Here is a 1,849-nt window from a genome sequence, read left to right on the forward strand (position 1 = left end):
ACAGCAAATAAATATCTAATAAAAATAAATATCTGATAAAATATAATGAAAGTCTACTACGCGATAAATTGTATCAATTTATATTTGTTTTAGAATGGCTTTAACGGGAAAGGTGATTCTTCTCTTCTAATTGTAAGATACCATGTGTAGAAGATTCACGGAGCAATTAGGAACTGTATTCTTATAAGCCGCGCGTGTTATATTTATATACGTCTATCTAATTAGGCGTCTAAGCGAGTTGTCGATTAAACATTGCTTATACTCGCGATTTACGTGTTATACAGGATGCTTTTGATTAATCGCACTTTTTTCTCATTACAAGTGCGCGAGGTCGCGAGAAAACATTGTGTATGATGCTTTGTCGTGAAAAGTCATTTCTCGCAGATCGCGAAAAAACCTTAGCACATTATTTACGGTTTTTTTTTTATTAATAATGCTTTAGCAGTATCCTTATTAAATTTTTAGGCGCTTCAAAACGAGTTTGATGGTTGTTGCTCACGAGGACGGCTTACATTACACCGTCGCCATTACGTCAATCTTTATGTAAATCGCTTGTAACGTTTACGTAAGACGTTTGATTAGTATTTACGATTTAGACTAAATTAACGAGTCCATCTTCTCTCATACTAATTCATAAAATGATTGTTCTGGCAAATGAAATGTTCAAAAAATGTCGCAAAAATATTCTAATTTTCATTTAAATCAAAAGTTTTAGACTTTTGTGTTATTTGGGAAGCGATTATTAACAAAAGCCTAAATAAGAAGGTAATCAATCTACTGAAAACGGAGAGCGTCCGTTTTTTGTACCGTGATTTAAAAAATTTTTTCATTACTGAATTACGCGCATCTTTCCAAAATAAGTTTGCCGGATTCCTCGTACTCCTGACGCGACAGCCACATTTGTTGGAACGAGCCCAAGGAGCTGAGGATCGAGCCGCCGATCCAGGCACCATAACGTCGCTCGCTCGAGCTGTTCGCGCTAATTATTTTCAGTCTCATGCTCTGCGAAAAAAAATTGCGTCGTCATAAATTGAGAGGCCCAAAACTCGGTAATAAGTAGATTAGTGTGAGTACAGAACGTGCTTACCGGAGGGGTCTTACTGCCCAAGTCCCGATTCAGTCTCTCGCTAAATCCTTGAAGACAAGAATTGCCGCCAGTCACCACCACGCTGCCATACAGACTCTGCAACAGAGATTTCCTTATTTTGTAAATATTATAATTATATAATAGTATTAATAATATAAATAGAATATTAATATAACATATCCATAGTTATGTACAGAGTTTGAAGTCCGATAGTTTAAAGAAATTTATGAAGGCAAAAGATAGACATTTTATTATTTATCATTATTTTTGTACTGTAATTGTTCAATTTAATAAGATATATCTATATTTCATATGCTTTTTATTTTAATTATAAAATAAATCCATTTTTCTTAGAGACAGAATTTATGGCACGACTATATGATCAAAGATTCCGTCAAATCGATTCAAAATGCCTCAAGAAGGTTATTTAATCGTCAAAATCAACTTTATGCATAAATTAAATGTAAATTTGATTCCGCAAATACGTACTGGTCTGATATCCATGTCGCACATTCCGACACTCGTGGTGACAAGAGGGCCGACTCCCAAAATACTCGCGCCCACACCCTTAACGTTGCTGGGATCGAAGAGAGCTTCGGGTATCATGAGCCTCACGGATCCGAAATCATCGTTGTAGCCGGTCGGAAATTCGTAATGCTTCATAGGCAGAGTGTTCGCCACGTCTTCGTCGTAAGGACTGTCCGACACTTGCAGACAGTTCATCTGAAAGTCCTGCAGCAGCTCTCGGACCATGTAGCTCAG

General features: G+C 36.7%; 1 protein-coding gene across 1 annotated transcript; it reads right to left on the reverse strand.

The window, feature by feature from the left end:
- Window positions 1-19: 19 nt before the first annotated feature.
- On the reverse strand, window positions 20-1,843 carry LOC112454155 (actin-like protein 6B). Its single transcript, XM_025015391.1, has 3 exons — window positions 1,577-1,843; window positions 1,088-1,183; window positions 20-1,002 (listed from the first exon to the last, which is right to left on the reverse strand). The coding sequence occupies exons 1-3, from the start codon at window positions 1,838-1,840 to the stop codon at window positions 838-840; spliced, it is 525 nt and encodes a 174-aa protein (XP_024871159.1). The 5' UTR covers window positions 1,841-1,843; the 3' UTR covers window positions 20-837.
- Between the last annotated feature and the right edge of the window lie 6 nt (window positions 1,844-1,849).

This window comes from Temnothorax curvispinosus, unplaced genomic scaffold, assembly GCF_003070985.1.
Source record: "Temnothorax curvispinosus isolate PA1 unplaced genomic scaffold, ASM307098v1 QBEX01004818.1, whole genome shotgun sequence".
In the NCBI taxonomy this organism is placed as follows: domain Eukaryota; kingdom Metazoa; phylum Arthropoda; class Insecta; order Hymenoptera; family Formicidae; genus Temnothorax; species Temnothorax curvispinosus.